This window comes from Dipodomys merriami, unplaced genomic scaffold, assembly GCF_024711535.1.
Source record: "Dipodomys merriami isolate MVZ:Mamm:240054 unplaced genomic scaffold, mDipMer1.0.p SCAF_3, whole genome shotgun sequence".
Taxonomy (NCBI): Eukaryota; Metazoa; Chordata; class Mammalia; order Rodentia; family Heteromyidae; genus Dipodomys; species Dipodomys merriami.
The window spans coordinates 58,403,226-58,418,590 of NW_027204492.1; the positions used below are offsets into that span (position 1 = coordinate 58,403,226).

Genomic DNA, 15,365 nt, shown 5'->3' on the forward strand with positions numbered 1-15,365 from the left:
AAATATTTAGTTCTAGAAGTACAATTTAAAAGGTTAGAAAGAGAAAAGAGTATTTCAAATTTCAGGGAAGACCTAGAAAGCTGTTCTTTATGATAGGCAATTATCTGGCTTATAGAACAAGTTTGAATAGGCAGTGCTTAAATTATTTATTGTGACTGATATTTTCAATTTATTTTTTGCATATTTTGGTTGATTAACATTTACATAATTGAAAATAAAAATCACAAGCTAATGAGTATTTTCTTACCTTTTAAATTTAATTTTTGAATTAATATGCATGTAATATTTCTATATATGCACACAGATCACTTTGAACAAATTCACCCATTCCATTATTATTTTTAATTTTTCTTTTCATTTTTAACCAGTGCTTTCTTTCCCCTTAAAAAAGAAAACTCTCCTTTCCCTCATTTTGTTATTCCTAAACAATTTCTGTTAAATATTTTCCTTTGTAAAATTTAGACTTATTTTTAACTGACAAATACATATAGATTGTATATCTTTATGGAATACTGTGTGTGATTTATGCACATGTAATATGCATTTTAAGTGAAAACTTTCATAATCCTTTATTATACCTCTTTGTAATGTGCAATATGGTATTTTTATTTGTAGTCACCTGCTTTTTGGTTGTGACCTGTCACATGAGATCAATTATGCATATTTTAAGCAAAATAATATTAGATTTTGGTGTGTTTGAAGTTTAGATTTTTATTAGAGATATTCAGTTTAATAGTATTCTAACGTGTGATATGTTTTTGTATTACCTGTTTACTTCCAGAAATTATATAAGAGGGAAGTTCAGCCTCCTTTCAAACCTGCTTCTGGAAAACCAGATGATACTTTTTGTTTTGATCCTGAATTTACTGCAAAAACACCTAAAGGTAATGTACTCAAGTCTTTTATTATAATAATGATTAAATAAAGCATTGTCAGGCAAAATCCAAAAGAATGGTTAAGTTTATAGAGGGTTTGTTTGCCCTTTCTGGAAATGTAGATCTTATATACACCATTACTTAGGCTCCTATTAAGTAGAATATTTAAATAGGAAATATTTTTATCAAGAATTATGAATCTAAGGCAAACAATAGCTGTTTTACTTCTTGCTTTGTAAGTATTCTGATGGGCTAATGATTTACAGGATATTCACTAATAGGTAAGACATGAGCTAAATTACACCGACTCAGTTTGGAATTTAAGGTGGTTTGATTTAGTGTCATGTTTTATAATTTCATTCAATATATACTAAATGCTTACTAAATGAGCAATGAAATTGCAGCAATCAACAGAATGGACAAATATTGCCACATGTAATTTTGGTGGTAAATATATACATGATGATTAAGAATGTTAACATGTTATATCATAATATTCTTTGTAATTCTAATTAAATATCAATATTTAAATATTAGATTCTCCAGGTTTGCCAGCCAGTGCAAATGCTCATCAGCTCTTCAAAGGATTCAGTTTTGTTGCAACTTCTATTGCAGAAGAATATAAAATCACTCCGATTACAAGTGCAAATGTTTTACCAATTGTTCAGGTAATTTCTGCTTAATCACATTGTTCAGCTTAGAGAAAACTATTGCTTTCAATTATTAATAGCTTTTCAATAGTTTTTAAAAGGTGACTTTTAATCACATTTCTACTTATAACTGAGCTAAAGACCATTTGTATATGTTTCAGGGAAAAGAGCAGACCGTAATAACCTTTAATTATATTTGTGTATCTGTTTTTGCAAGAAAACGTTAGAGGGATTTGTAAGCATATGTTTTCCTTAGTGTTCTAGAACATCTTCAATTTAGAATTGATTCAAATCCTGTCTAAGCAGTTGTATAAATTTTGATAAAACTCTAGAATGAATTAATTGTAAGAGTAGGACAGAAAAGATAATAAATATAATTGAAATATATAATAATAAATAGAATAAATAAAAAGATTTTATTCTTCTTAATTTTTACTTAAATCAGATAAATGGAAATGCTGCACAGTTTGGTGAAGTTTATGAATTGAAAGAGGATATTGGTATTGGCTCCTATTCAGTTTGCAAGCGATGCATACATACAGCTACCAACATGGAATTTGCAGTGAAGGTATTAGCTCTGAGCCTTGTTTGATATATGTAACTTATATCGACACTGATAATTGTACTCACTAACTGACTGACATATTGAATTGAGACCCTTTTGTACAATTTACTGAAGGATAATAAAAATTAAAAACAAAGTGAATTACAGCTTATCTGATAAGACATTTTCAGTGAAGTAGTATGAAAAGGAAAATGTGACATGATGAGAAAAAAGTGTGAGATTTAAATTTTCATTTTGAATTTCTCTGCAAGGCTTTGTTTTGTAGGAACAGGATATTTAATGATTTTTTTGCTTCTAAATGATCTTGTTTTAATTCAGTATATTAATATTAAGCAGTTGTGACAATTGCAATCACATTTAGCTCATATTAACATTTAGCATAATCTCTGTGAAATGGAATATAATTTCAAAGCGTTCTGGTTTAGTTTTCTTGTTAAATTTCAGTTTGGGAAAAATTTTAAGTGTTAAAATGATTGGGTAGACATTGTTGAATGTTTAAGTATTTGTTTAAAATATAATAAAATTGACAATATTTCATTAAATTTTAGAAAAGAATATAAATCAAAGAAAATAATTTTCTGTGAGATTTTTCTCCTCTCTGTTTCTTAGATCATTGACAAAAGTAAGCGAGACCCCTCAGAAGAAATTGAAATTTTGATGCGCTATGGACAACACCCCAATATTATCACTTTAAAGGATGTAAGTATTTTAAATCTAAATATTAGAGTATTAGATAAGTTAATGTATTTATAACCTAGAGCTTTATATCTGTTATTTTTAATGCCAAAATATACTGATTCCCTAGATTTTCCACTAATGTTCTTTTCCTATGAACCCATACTCCTTTTCTTGTAGATATCAGAATAGAACTATGACAGTGATAAAAGAGAGTATTCTTAGTACTTGTATCGATTCTAGCTTGTTAACCAGTTGACACTACAACTGGTAACATTTATTATTACATAGTATTATAAATAAAAATGATAAAGAAAATCTTCCAGTCCTTTTTAAGATTTTACTTTAAATGTATAGCAGTTTGATACTGAATTTCAGATTGTTCCTTGAGTGAAATGGTGTTAGGTATATGCTTATAGTTCATTAAGTATTAGTTTGTATGTAAAAATGTATTAATAGTACCAAATGTTGACTTTTTACATAAGGCAATGTTATTTTTATAGAAGGCAAAAAAACAGTTTTTGATAATATATAGTTTATGTATAATATTTGAATACTAATTTGAATATATGTATATCTAAATATGTGTGTATATTTACACTCACATGCTTTGAATATGTAAAGAATATATTTGTAAAGAATATGTTTGTACAAGGGTTTATACTCAGGACCTTGTGCTTATTAAGCCAGTGTTATACCATTCAAGCCATATAACGAAGCCCTTTATTGCTTTATATATTTATTTTAAAAGAGAATCTGGACCTCAAGCTCCTACCTATGCTTCTCAATTAACTGAGGATTGCAGTCAGTCGTCACCGTGTCAGCTTGTTTGTTGAGATGGGAGTCCTACTTTTTCTTTGCCCAGGCTTACCTCCAAGATTCTCTTGATCTCTATCTCTTGAGTAGTTTAGACTATAGGTATGAGCTACAGTAGGTGGTCAGATATTTTCTTTGATAAATTAATTGAATTTAACATGTATTTATGAGTCCATGCCAATAAAGGACTGACAAGCATATTTACTATCATAATGATATTTAATTTAAAGACACAGAGTTCTATATTCATTTCTATCCTTTGATGAGCTCTGACATAAAACATTATTTAATGTGGTTTCATAGGACTGTGTAGCAGATTGTTTCATTGATTCAAGCTTCAGTACAATATATTCGCAGAAAAGAAAATAATCTGTCATTTTAATATTAAAAGTTTACTAGCAGAGAAAATTAAATATAATTTTAAAGTTGAAATTGTAATTACAAATAATAGCACCTTAAAATACAATATTTTTAATGGGTACTGGTAGCTCTAACTTGTAACTGGTTCAAAGCCAGCCCTGACAGAATAGTCTGTGATACTAACTCTCCAAAATAAACAGAAAAATGCTGAACTACAGGTATGGCTTAAGTATTAGAGTGGCAACCATTAAAGAAAGCATGAGAATTAAGGGCACTGATGAAGCCTAGGAACCAGCACACACACAAAAATAATTGTACATTCTGTTTTTAGGTCTTTGATGATGGGAGATGTGTTTACCTTGTTACGGATTTGATGAAAGGAGGAGAGCTACTGGATCGTATTCTGAAGCAAAAATGTTTCTCAGAACAGGAAGCTAGTGATGTACTGTATGTAATAACCAAGACAGTTGATTATCTTCATTGTCAAGGAGTAAGTTATAGTTACATTTTCCATTCAATTATGGAGCCTATTTGTTTATAGTTCTATATATACTATGTATACCTATATGCACATGTACATATGTGTACAAATACTCATGTATTATACACCTGTGCCTACATATATTCATTTATGTGGATTCATGTGTATATACCATATATATGTGATATCACTTAAAATGATTTTTTTCTATTACTTGCATACTTTTATAGAGAATATACAAAAATTATAATAGTGAAGCTTATGGATTTAGAAAACTGATGTTTTATTCTCCTCTCCTTGCCTGTTGACCTTGATTTCACAGCATATTACTTTGAAAGTGGCTTGAATTGTATAAGCATACCTTATCGTGCCCTTGAAATTATTAAACTTAATCAAACTTAAGTGATACATGAAAGAAATATCCAAAGATAAATTTTGAATGTTTTTGAAATGATCCCACCTAACATATAAAACTCTACCAGTTAAAAAGGCTGACCCTTAACCAACCACTCACCAAATACATTAAAGAATTTTGATTCTAAACATGTGTAATGTTAATATATTGAATTTTGTTTGGGAAGACTACACTTGTTACTTTGCTTCTTGTCTCTTTATAAAAAGTTGACTTTACAAAAAGCCAACTTTCATAAAGATGTCCAAGCAAACAAGGTTAGCAAAAACATTAAAATTTTAAGTTCAAATCAGTTGTGATACTATATACAAAGAATTATGAACACTGCAAATGATTTCAGATTTGACACAGTTCAAATTAGATATAAACTCCTCTTACAATTAGTAAACATAAACTAGTAATTTTATGTGGCCTACATTTTCTGGACTGAAATACTTGTACAATACTAAAGAAATATAGTAGTTCTATTGTCTATTTTACTATGTGTAAGGACTGAACAGGGTGATTTTTTAGAAAAAAATTAAGGATCTTTTCTTTGATGTATTACTTTGTGAATCATCTGTTTTTTTTTATCGGTTAAGTAAGTTAATAACACATTTGAGCATTTCTACATGACAGAGTCTAAAGGGTGTTAGAGACGCAAAACAGAGTAACAGTTGGTCCCTTCCCTTAAAGAGCTTTAAATGATGAAAACTGTTATCACAGTTAAGATGAGATTAAGTAGATAAACATAATAGAAAAATTATTACATAGAAAATTTCAGAATTTCTTTAGTTTTACATTTTATTTGGCCTTTCTTCATTGTTTCATTTTCTTCCTGCTAAGACATCTTATTTTTGGCTTATTGTGTCATGGATTAGAAACTTGTTTTTACTTCATTGAAAACAGATAGCTGTTTTAGCTGGGCACCAGTGGCTCACACCTGCAATCCTAGCTACTCAGGAGGCTGAGATCTGAAGATCGTGGTTCAAAGCCAGCCTGGGCAGGAAAGTCCTTGAGATTCTTATCTCCAATAAACCACTCAGAAAACCGGAAGTGGCACAGTGGCTCAGGGGGTAGAGCGCTAGCTTTGAGCTGAAGAGCTGGGGGACAGGGTTCAAGCCCCATGAGCCAAAAACAAAAAAAAGTAGCTGTTTTAAAGTTCTTCCAACTTGATTCATTGAGAATCAAAATTGATTTTTTTGCTGTCAAGTCTAATGTGTTTTCTTGGTTCTTGTCAATTAGATAATTTGGATTCTATGATGATAAGTTACATACATCTGTAAAAAATAGAGATGTATAATTACCATTTTATCCAGTGGTGGTGGTTATTTTTTTTAGAATATTATTTTTAATTAATCAGGATATCTCAAATTTATATTAGGGACATGAACATTTCATGTTTTTAAGTGGGTCTTTTTTAAAAAACAGGATTTGAACAAAAAGTGTTGGTTTGGGACCAGAAGCACTGGTTTCTTGATATGTTTGTGTTTCTATGAACTGTTTTGATCCCTTTCCACACATTTTTATTCAGAGATCAGTTCTGCCTCTTTCCTTTATAGTATTCCCCTTTATAGTATGTAAATAGGAACTGCACTTAACCTCAGGCTAAAAGAACCTACTCAGGGCTGGGAAGGTAGCTCAGTGGTAGAGTGCTAGCCTTGAGTTGAAGAGCTGAGGGACAGTGCCCAGGCCCAGAGTTCAGTCCCCATGACCGGCAAAAAAAGAAAAGAACCTACTCATACACACACACACACACACACACACACACACACACACACACACACACACACACACACACACACACACACACACACCACAAACACACACACACACATATATAAACATATATGTGTGTATATATATATACATATATATACAGATATATATATATGTGTGTGTGTGTATATATATATATATATATATATATATTTATATATATATATATGATTGAGTCTCAATATCTGTTCACCATCTTGTAGATTTAGGCATTTTTTAATTTATATCCAGGTTTTATAGTTGTAAGTAGAGGGAGTAATGGGTAAGGGCTCAGTCATTTATATCCAAAATTGGAACTGAGATCAAAATTGGAAATGCTTAACAAAGCTGATGCCTTGATTATTTACATTTGAGATCTTAGACTGGAGGGAAGTTCATTTCCAAGATTTATAATTGAAAATTCCTTTTTTAAAATATACTAAAATGTTTTATGCAAATATTGTTGTTTTCTTTTATGTTCAAGGTTGTTCATCGTGATCTTAAACCCAGCAATATTTTATACATGGATGAATCATCAAATGCAGATTCAATTAGGATCTGCGACTTTGGGTTTGCAAAACAACTTCGAGGAGAAAATGGGCTTCTATTAACTCCATGCTACACTGCAAACTTTGTAGCACCTGAGGTATTCTTTCATTTTTCCTTGAGTGTATAACAGTCATGTATGTGTTATAGTAGACATATAAGAACTGAGTTTTCTTGTCATTTCCCAACTATTAAGATATTTAAATCAATAAATTTCTATAATACCTTACATAAATATTCAGATAAGTAACTAGCATCTAAAACCAAACTAAGCCTAATAAAGAGGTTATATTCTAATTTCAGAATCATACTTTTTTTAAACTGGGAAATAGGGTAGAGATAGTTGCAACTTCAACTTATTAATATTCTAAATAAATAAACCAAAATTCATAGTACTTAAATAATTTATCCAACACCCAAGGGTCATTTAATAACAGAATCATATATTTTGGTTTGTGCTAACTGAATATGAAATGATTTAAATAGCTTCATATGTAATATATAAGGACAACGCCTTCCCCATTGTCTTTAGTATCTTCTGTCTGAGAAGCTAGGAATTTTTTTAAAAAACCAATGGGGATTTTTTTCTTTGGTAAATATCATAAAAATGACAATCATAGGGGGAAGGATCAGGAAAGATAAAGCTAGAAGAGGCTCATGGATGCAGATTTCACATTTGGGAAGCTCCAGTCGTTTTGCCTATGAGAATATGGTATTGGCTATATAAATTTTATTAATAAATCATCAGCAGTTTTTATGTTTGATCGATAATGAGCGATTTAAATGATTGTGTCTTCAATACAAACTAAAGTTTCTAAAACTCTTCAGGTGTAAAAAAATTGAGTTTACACAATCAGAAGAGAATCACAATAATGTAATTTGAAGATTAATTCCTATCTCATACATATTTTATGATTTAATTGTTTTGTATCAAATATTAGCCCTTTATAGACTAATGTTATATTTAACAAATCTATCTATATGTGGTTATAATGGGAGTTTGGGTTCAGAATTGTGGTTGTGAGGCAAGTTGTCTACTACTTGAACAATGTCCCCAGCCTTTTAGTTTTAGTTGTTGTTCAGGTAGGGTCTCTTAAGGTTTCTTTGCTCTGACTGCCCTAAAACAGTGATCTTCTAAATATCCACTTCCTGAGAGCTAAGATTATGGGTGTGATTAACTGGGCCTGAACAATGACTCTATATTTTAAAGTAGTTTTTAGAAAAATAATTTTATGGTAAAAAAATCAATATAGGAAGGTAATTTTTCTGATACTATGGATTGAACCTAGGACTTCATTCATGTTAGGCAAGAGATTTACCACTTGAATCATGCCCCAATCCTAGAAGAATAATTCTGTTGAAAATTCTTATTTAAAAATGTTTAAAATTTGCTTTAAATTGTTGATATTAAAGAATAGGGTTGTTTTTAACCAACTTTTTTTTGGGGGGGGGGGTCAGTCGTGGGGCCTGAACTCTGGGCCTGGGCGCTGTCCCTCAGCTCTTCAGCTCAAGGCTAGCGCTCTACCACTTGAGCCATAGCGCCACTTCCAGCTTTTTTTCTTTTTGCTTATGTGGTGCTGGGGAATCAAACCCAGGGCCTCACGAATGCAAGGCAAGCGCTCTACCACTGAGCCACCTTCCCAGCCTCTTTAACTAACTTTTTGTGTTAAGTGATTTTCCTGGGAACTGTAACACAAGAAGAGTCAGTCTTGTGTGTAGTGATGCATGTGCACTAATTTCTTTTCTTCCTGGAAAAAACATAGATATTCAGACCCTTCCCTATAAAATTATTGTATATACTTATATTTTGAGCTACTCAGCCTATAGAGTATTCTGCTATGCTTCTGTTCTGTAATAAATCTTCATTTTACTTTTTTGCAGAAAAATATAAGATACTCAGTTGTTTTATATATATATATATATATATATATATATATGGATATGTATATAGATATGTGTCCATAGTATGTAATTTAATCTGTAGATAGTTCTATATCTATATCTATCCAGAGTATATGATTTAATCTGTAGATAGATATATCTATATCTGATTTAATCTACATTTTAATTAAATACCTAGAACAACACATTTTGATCACATAATCCAGCAAGGCATTATTGGATAAGAAATAATTTGGATATAAAAATCACTGATCTTTCTTGGACATTCCAATGATTTGTAGTAGGACAGAATATTTGAGATTAAGCTCCTGTTAAATATAAGATATATTATGTTCATCTTAAACATTTCCCAGATTTTTTTTGGGGGGGGGGTCTGGTTGTGGGGCCTGAACTCTGGGCCTGGGCACTGTCACTCAGCTCTTCAGCTCAAGGCTAGCACTCTACCACTTGAGCCATAGCACCACTTCCGGCTTTTTTCTTTTTGCTTATGTGGTGCTGAGGAATCAAACCCAGGGCCTCAGGCATGCAAGGCAAGCTCTCTACCACTGAGCCACCTTCCCAGCCCCACTTCCCAGATTTATAATGTAAACATAATAGCGGAGTATAGAGTAACCATTTTAATGGGCAATTTCTTTTTTTGAGGGGGGGGTCCGGTCATGGAGCCTGAGCGCTAGGCCTGGGTGCTGTTTAGCTCAAGGCTGCGCTCTATTTCTTAATATTGAATAAATTTTGTAGACTTAGAATCCTTAATATTATGGAGGCTTTTCACTGGAAAAAAGATTAAAGGCCAATGTGTCCCATGAGAGTTCTTCAATACCAGACATAAAAATGTGTCTGTGTTTAGATTAACAGTTAGACAAACATTTTAAATGAGTTCATATACAGAGTAGAATACAGCTTGTTGTTTGTTTTTTATCCTAACAGACATCCATTGTAGTAAGATACTTTCATCAATATAGTAATGAAGGTTTTTTGGTGGGCATGTGGAGACCACTTCTCCATAACTAGAGACTGAACTATCTTTGGCTAGAATTTGTACTTTCAAATGCTTTGAAAAGTTTTATCAAGTGCTGAAACTCTTGATAGCAATCAGTAAATATTTGTAAATTTTTATGAATTTTATAAAACAGATATCTTTTCTGTAAGGCATGTTTTTAAAATTTCATATCCTGTCAAGAGATATTAGAAAATTACTTATAATGCATTTTCTTTTAAACTAGGAACAAAAATTCAAATATCCTTGCAGGTGTTTTAATAAATAATAGCATTTATTTCTTCACAGTTCAGAGAGAGTCCTGGCTTGCTAAGAGAACATTAATTTAACAAGAAGAAGAAAATATTTATTCACATTTTTAGGATATGCATCACCAGTCAACATCTTAATGTTTACTTTATATATGTGCTTTTCTATATACCTATGTCAAGAAGTTAATAGATTTCCAAAATATTTTATAAAGTCAACCAATTTGTTATATCTGATATTGAATGCCTACTGGAGTTTAAGAATATTGTGGAACTAATGGAGCATACTGAGGAATGTTGTCTATAGCTCTTGATACCATTAAAATTACCTTACTTTCCTCTGGCACTGTGTCACATTTTGCTCCAAATAGGTGCTTACTTAGTGCAAAACAATGAGAATCTCTCTGCATGGTTATTTTTTCCTATTTGTGATGCCAAATCAGAGAGAAAACGTTATAGAATTTACTGCTTTATCACTATAACCTATCTATTACCCTTTCTTGTCCTATATGGAGAACACTATCTTTTCTATATTTAACTTGATGTATCTAAAAATGTTAAAACTCAGATTCTGGACTATACTCTTATTCAGCCACCGTGGTTTTGTTTCCATTATGAATACACATCCTCACTATTGTAGGGCACTGTGACTAATTCTACCACTTGAGCCATGCCTCTAGCACAAATTTTTGCTGGTTGTTTTGGTAATTGTATCTCATAGATTTTCTGTCTGTACTGGCTTTAAACTAAGATCCTGTATATCTCAGCATCTTGCTTGAGTATCTAAGATTACTGGTACAAGCCATCAGCACTCAGATTTAAACAAGATATTTTGTTTATCCTTTATTAAGCAATATTTCCCCATGATACCTTCTGCACAGCTCTGACCTTATCATAACCAGGTAGATTATAGAAATAGGATAAGGATTTCTTCATGAGACAGAGTTTCTGTGTCACACAGGGCAAGGTTATAGAATTATAGTATACAAATAGCTACTTGCTGATTACCTCTCATCTCTTCAAGAAATTTCTAAGCATTGACATTTAAATGTAACTATGCTAATTCTCCAAGGAAGCTATACAAATCTTCCTAAATTCAGTTTTCTACTTATGTATAGCCAATTCTGTCAGCATCATTTGTTGAACAGGCTGGCTTTCTTCCATCCTATGTTTTTGGCTTCCTTATCAAAGATTATGTGGCCGTAGGTCTGTGGGTTAATTTCTGGGTTTTCAATTCTGTTCCATTGATCTTCAGACCTGTTCATGTGCCACTATCAAGCTGTTTTTATAACTATGGCTTTATAGTAGATTTTGAAGTTTGGTATTGGCTATACACATGTAGAAGACCAAAGTTTAATCCTTATATATCACCCTGTGCCAGAATCAATTCCAAATAAATCAAAGACCTCAATGTAAGATCAGATACCCTGAAAATACTACAGGAAGGGAAGGGGTAGGGGAAACACTAGGGCTTCTTGGCACAGGGGGAACCTTCCTAAGATCCAGAAACAACGAATCAAAAAAAGGCTGGATAAATGGGATTGCTTTAAACTGCAGAGTTTCTGCATGGCAAAGAACATACCTTGCATTGTTTTTAACGTATTTATAATGTACTATGTGATTTTTTGTTTCTTTTGTATGTTCTTCCCCCATGGTTTAACCCCTGTTTTCACTGTGTTTGATTCCAGTGCCCTGCATCTTGTATATACATTTTTCTAATTTGGGGAGGGGAATAGAAATAACAGAATGCTGAAACAAGGATAAAAGTTGACCCATTGTAACAGTGAGATGTACAAGACACTATGTTGAAAATGAACTTTACAAGTTCAGGGTGGTGGGGGAAGGAATTAGGGAAGTGGAGAGGGAAGGGATGGTAGGGGAAAAACAAAGTAGGAGGTAACAGTGCTGGATAGGAAAAGTACTCATCACCTTACTCATGTAACTGTAACCCCTCTGTACAGTATTTTTACAATAAAAAACATATAAAAAAAGAACATAGCTTGCAGGATAAATAGATAACCTACAGATTGGGAGATCTTCACTAGCTATGCATCAGACCAGGGCCTCATATCTAAAATATACTTAGAGCTCAAAAACTTTACCCCCTCCCCAAAAATACCAAAAAACCACAACCTCATTAATAAGTAGGCTAGTAGGAGAGGGATGGGTAATGCAAGTAGGGCAAAGTGGGTGAGTATGGTCAAAATACTTTATATACATGTATAGTGAAGCTTGTTGAGATTGATTTTTGAAGGGGGCCAGGGAGACGAGACAGAGTGATGGAAGAAATGAGTCTGATCAAGAATATATTGGATGCATATATGAATCTGTCGGCGTGAAACTCCTTTATACAACTCATTGATACCTCTGAAAAATATGAAGGAAAAAAAGCTGGGGAAATGTGTGATGCTCCTGAACTGTAAAGTTGATAAGTAATGGGAAAGAAATAAGGAAAGGTAAAGCAGTCAAAATTATTTGTTCATTGACTTTATGGTAATGAGGTTTTGAACTCAGTTCTTCAACTTCTGTGTAGGTGCTGTACTACTTGAGCCAGAATTCCATCCCAGTACTTTGTTTTTATTAGAATAAGCCATTTGGGGTTTACTGTTATGTAAATGGTTTAGCTGTACTTTGTTCTTTATTAGCTTCTTTATGATCTCCACTAGGAATATTTACTTCATAGCTATTCATGTTTTTGACTTCTTTGGCTTCTCATTTTTACATATGTGCTGTCAGTTGTTAGGTACTCATTATTCATATCTCTAAAATATTATCAAAGACAAACATTAATATTTTTAGCCTTTTATGTATGAACATTCCATGCTAGTGGTTATGTAGTCCCCTATGTTAATACATTAATAATGTTTCTATTTTGTTCCTATGCCTAGAAGCTTAAGCATTGTGTTTGTACTTCTAAATGAATAAAAATGACCTCATTTGTCTCTTAATTTTTCAAATAAACTTAGCTTCATAGAGAAATCTCACATGAATATATAAAAAGATATTGATTTTACTAATGTGCCCAAAGCAAAAATCCTGTTACATAAATTATTGTATGAAAAATTAATGAAGCTACTCATAATTTATCAAAAGTAGTACAGAAATATTCTTTTAAAGACATCATACTTATATGTAAAATATAAATTTATACTATTTTTATAAGCTCATATATTATTCTAATATTACTTTTTAATAGCATAGACAGCATAGCACTTGCCTGTTCTGCTACTGGTTAGTTTTTGTGACGTTGGGCATATTATTTCAGGCTCCATCTTATAATAAGATATTTCATAGAGACAGCATCAGAATTAAGCCTTAGTGCATTTATAGTATATATTAAGCTTTATATATTAATTCATGTTTCAGTATCTATATATCTGTTTCCTAAGAGGAAATATAAAAGCTCACTGATGTCAGTATTAGGTCTTTAAGTGTTGTGGGGTTCTCTTTGTTTACTTTTTGGTTTTGTTACTTTTTTATGTTACTTAATTTCTTGATAAAAACAATACCAGTTTTTTCAGTGTTGGATGATTGCAGAAGACTTGACCTTTAACATTAAGTCCAGGAAATGATGTAAGTTTTTTTTTATCATGAATATTTATGAGATCATTAGAAGCCAAACACCTTTCCTTTGAGTAAAAATATTGAATTTACATTGAGTAATATTGCATAATAAATATTTCTTTTTTCAGGTGCTTATGCAACAGGGATATGATGCTGCTTGTGATATATGGAGTTTAGGAGTCCTTTTTTACACAATGTTGGCTGGGTAAGAAACATATTCATACTGTTATTTGTATTTCAATTACATATCTGGGTAGAGTACAGCTAGAAAAAAATTAAGAAAAATTACATAAATATTTTAAAATGTATAATATGTATAATAATACAATTTTAAACATAATAGAAAAATGTTTCATGAGGCACTATTAGGATAAAGTTTGTGAGACTCTTTATCTCCAATTACCACCAAAAATCTGGAAGTAGATGTATGGCTCAATTGGTGGAGTATCAGCCTTGAACGAAAAAGCTGAGGGACAGTGCCCATGCCCTCAGTTCAAGCCCCAATACAAAGCAAAAACAATGAATAAAGTATATATTTTATGTTGATATTTTATGTTGAATATAATATTGTTGACTACATTTACTGTGTCCTAATTGCATATTTCAACAAGCATTTCTCCATTCAACTTATTTATACTTAAGTGTTTTTTTTCAAGTTCTTGAATTCTGGCTCACTGACAATATAAATTTTTTTTGTAAGCACACAAAGAAGGAATTTTTATTTTTATTTTTTAAAGAATAAAACCAAATTTATTTCAATATGGTCATGTCAATTAAATTGCATTCAGTCATTTTATGGTTTAGCAGAAAGAGCCAAACGGCAATGCCTTGAATTAACAGTAGGATAAACAAAGTTATGAACCAGAAAAGCAAAATTATAATGAATAGTGGTTTACCCTAGAAACGTTAAACATAAAACATGAATTAAAAATCAACTGGGGGTGGCTCACGCCTGTAATCCTAGCTACTCAGGAGGCTGAGATCTGAGGATCACGGTTCAAAGCCAGCCCGGGCAGGAGAGACCGTGAGACTCCTATCTCCAATAAAAACCACTAGAAAACCGGAAGTGGCGCTGTAGCTCAAGTGGTAGAGCGCTCGCCTTGAGCTGAAGAGCTGAGGGACAGCGCCCAGGCCCAGAATTCAAGTCCCACAACCGACAAAAAAAAAAAAAAATCAACTGGGGGGAGGGAGGGGGAAGGGCAGGGAGGACTGGGTAGAGGGGTGGGAGAGGCTGGGAAGGGATGGAAAGGGAAAACAAAGGAGGAGGCTATAATGCTTGACAAGAAACGTACTCATTATCTTGCCCATGTAATTGTAACCCCTCTGTACAGTATTTTCACAATAAAAAAAGAAGTAAATAAAAAAATCAACTGCAAATTTTTCAACATTTTGTATGATAATGTTTTACAAAAATATTATTTTGAATTTACTTAATATATACACAAGAGCATGTATTTTTCCTCTTTTTTTCTTTTTCCTTTTTTTGGCAGCATACTTGTTAAGGCCTCATCTAACACTAAACTATTCCTCCAGTCTTGTT

General features: G+C 32.1%; 1 protein-coding gene across 4 annotated transcripts in view; it reads left to right on the forward strand.

Moving 5' to 3' along the window:
• Positions 1 to 15,365, forward strand: part of Rps6ka6 (ribosomal protein S6 kinase A6) — a 116,607-nt gene that overhangs the window by 78,242 nt on the left and 23,000 nt on the right. For all 4 annotated transcript variants that reach the window (XM_070040126.1, XM_070040124.1, XM_070040123.1 and 1 more), the window contains 7 exons: positions 782 to 884; positions 1,413 to 1,543; positions 1,971 to 2,093; positions 2,700 to 2,789; positions 4,273 to 4,431; positions 7,056 to 7,217; positions 13,954 to 14,030. In XM_070040126.1, the coding sequence (XP_069896227.1) occupies positions 782 to 884; positions 1,413 to 1,543; positions 1,971 to 2,093; positions 2,700 to 2,789; positions 4,273 to 4,431; positions 7,056 to 7,217; positions 13,954 to 14,030 (845 nt within the window). The remainder of the gene's footprint in view (positions 1 to 781; positions 885 to 1,412; positions 1,544 to 1,970; positions 2,094 to 2,699; positions 2,790 to 4,272; positions 4,432 to 7,055; positions 7,218 to 13,953; positions 14,031 to 15,365) is intronic.